Raw genomic sequence first — 2,950 nt, 5'->3', positions numbered from 1 at the left:
TTCCAAAGTATTATACGTGGAATAAATCTACAAGAGTTTTCAAGCGAAGAGTCCAAGGAACACCAGTTGAAGTTCATGTTGGAATCAAGTCAAGTGATGCTCTTGGCAGAGTCTACACAGTGCACCCAAACAACCACGAGTGCTTCTTCCTCCGGTTGCTTCTACACACAGTAGCAGGCCCGACATCGTTTGTTAGCCTCAAGACTGTTGGCGACCATGTTTGTACAACCTATCGGCAAGCATGTCAAGAAAGGGGACCACTTGAGAGTGATTCTCATTCGGACAAGACTTTAGAGGAAGCAGCAACCTGCCAATTACCAGCAAGCTTATGAAACTTATTTGCTGTCATACTCATGACGTGTGGACCATCCAAGCCACTTGAACTGTGGGAAAGGTACAAAGAGCACCTCTCGGAGGATGTTCTTCTGCAATCACGACGGCAAAATCCGGGACTCCAATTGGACAGCTGTACTCCGCAAATGTTCAACATGTCATTGATCCTACTTGAAGAAAAGACCCTCATGATGGTTGGAAAGAGACTTGAGCAACTGAGACTTCCCGCGACGGAAAGGAACAACGACGAAAGACTTTTGACGTGAATTGCTTTGAGTAACAAGCTATGACATGAGTGCTCTGGAGACTTATCTTGCAACAAATGAACCTCTTTTGGTTGATGACCAAACGACGGCATACAATCAGATCTTGGACATGGTTGTCAAAAACACCGGTGGCATTGTCTTCTTGGATGCTCCTGGCGGAACAGGAAAGACGTTTGTCATAAACCTGTTGTTGGCAAAGATCTGACAACAATCCAGGATTGCTCTGGCTGTTGCTTCCTCAGGCATTGCAGCAACATTGCTTGATGGTGGCAGAACTGTCCATTCAGCGTTCAAATTACCGCTCAACTTGACTCGAGATGTGTCTTCTGTTTGTAACATCAGCAAAGGTACTGGTGTGGCAAATGTCCTGCTAGAATGTTTGATGATTGTCTGGGATGAATACACGATGGCACACAAGCTGGCGCTTGAAGCTCTGGATCAAACTCTGCAGGACTTGCATGGAAACAATACAGTCATGGGAGGTGTCGTCTTGGTGTTAGCCGCTGATTTCCGTCAGACGATGCCTATTGTTCCAAAGGGAACACCAGCAGACGAATTTAAAGCTTGTTTGAAGCAGTCAGTGTTGTGGAGGCATGTGAAGAAGATGAGTCTGACTACCAATATGCGAGTTTATCTGCATGTAGATGCCACAGCTGGTGAGTTTGCCAGCAGATTACTCAATCTGGGGAATGGAGATGTTCAAGTTGACAATGGGACGGATCGGATTAGCTTCCATGATGATTTAGCAAATTTTCCCAAGTCGGTGGAAGAGCTTACAAACAGTGTCTTTCCCAATATCGCCTTCAACTACAGAGATCATGAATTATGAATGGTTATGTCAACGGGCAATACTGGCTCCAAAGAATGATTCTGTCAACGCCATCAATCAGCAAATTCAAATGACTCTGCCAGGTCAAGAAAAGTTGTACAAGTCCACCGATACAGTTATTGCCCCCGATCAGGCGGTGTACTATTCGACAGAATTTCTCAACTCTCTCGAGCCACCTGGCTTACCTGCCCATCGATTGATGTTGAAGGTTGGCTCACCTATCATGCTGTTGAGAAACATTAACGCTCCGAAACTTTGCAACGGGACGAGGCTGTGTGTCAAGAAGTTGATGGATCACGTCATCGAGGCCACCATACTAACAGGATGTGCCAAGGGGGAAGTTGTCTTTATTCCTCGCATTCCCCTAGCTCCAAATGATGTTCCTTTCAAGTTCAAGCGGCAACAGTTCCCAGTACGCCTAGCCTTCGCAATGACAAATAACAAGGCTCAAGGTCAATCCCTGATAGTGGCAGGAATACACCTTCAAAGTCCCTGTTTTTCACATGGGCAACTATATGTTGCTTGCTCCAGAGTCAGCACTGGAAAGAATCTCTACATCTTGGCACCAGATCAAAAGCCAAAAAACGTTGGAATAGAAACATGAAGTCCTAAAAACACTATATAAATCTGTAATGAATATATTGCTTTATTTAATTTCTTTTATGCTTCCAATAACATTATTTACACTCTCTAGCAATTAAATTCATATTGAGAGGTAGCAATTAAATTCATACTGAGAGGTATTTAAATAGTGAGCTTTTAGTATATCTATACCGTAAGTCAACCTCCCGAGCAACGCTGGATATAAAAGCTAGTTTTCTAATATAAATGACAAACTACACAAGACACTGCTGTGTTGTTACCTGCTGTGTTAATACTCCTACACAGCTCTACCAACAAGTCTCTGACATTGGGGGAAAGGCCCAGAGCACTTCTTTGATCTTCGGAGGTTGCTTCTATATATTGAATTGATTTTAACCCCTTAACACCGAAGGACGATATATCCGTCCTCTGCAGCTGCTAGTTCGCGCAGGAGGACAGATATATCCGTCCTGTGATGGCGCGGGTACTGCCAGTGTACCCACGCGATCAGCGTCAGGAGCACGGCTGTTATACACAGCCTGGCTCCTGCCGCAACTGCCAGAATCGAAGCGCGCTCCTATTCCGGCAGTTTAACCCATTAAATGCAGCTGTCAATAGTGACAGCGACATCTAATGAGTTTGACAAAGGGAGGGAGCTCCCTCTTTCACCCCATTGGCACCCCCGCAAAGAAATTGCGGGTCGCCGTTGGGTTTCTATGGCAGCCGGGGGCCTAACAAAGACCCCCAGGTCTGCCTTCAGCAAATGCCTGTTAGGCCATGCCTCCGTCATGGCCTAATAGATTGCCTGTCAGTTTTACACTGACAGGCAATAATGCTTTGGTATACTAAGTATACCAAAGCATTATATATGCGATCAGCAGATCGCATATTGAAGTCCCCTGGTGGGACTAAAAAAAAATAATATGTAAATCAGTTAAAT

General features: G+C 45.0%; 1 protein-coding gene across 1 annotated transcript; it reads left to right on the top strand.

Moving 5' to 3' along the window:
* The first annotated feature begins 624 nt into the window (after window positions 1-624).
* Window positions 625-2,032, top strand: LOC142651472 (ATP-dependent DNA helicase PIF1-like). Its single transcript, XM_075826273.1, has 3 exons — window positions 625-770; window positions 942-1,255; window positions 1,413-2,032. The coding sequence occupies exons 1-3, from the start codon at window positions 625-627 to the stop codon at window positions 2,030-2,032; spliced, it is 1,080 nt and encodes a 359-aa protein (XP_075682388.1).
* The last annotated feature ends 918 nt before the right edge of the window (window positions 2,033-2,950 follow it).

The sequence above is a fragment of the Rhinoderma darwinii genome, chromosome 1 (genome assembly GCF_050947455.1).
Source record: "Rhinoderma darwinii isolate aRhiDar2 chromosome 1, aRhiDar2.hap1, whole genome shotgun sequence".
In the NCBI taxonomy this organism is placed as follows: Eukaryota; Metazoa; Chordata; class Amphibia; order Anura; family Rhinodermatidae; genus Rhinoderma; species Rhinoderma darwinii.
The sequence above is the reverse complement of the archived record's forward strand: the minus strand, read 5'-3'. Positions and strand labels throughout refer to the sequence as shown.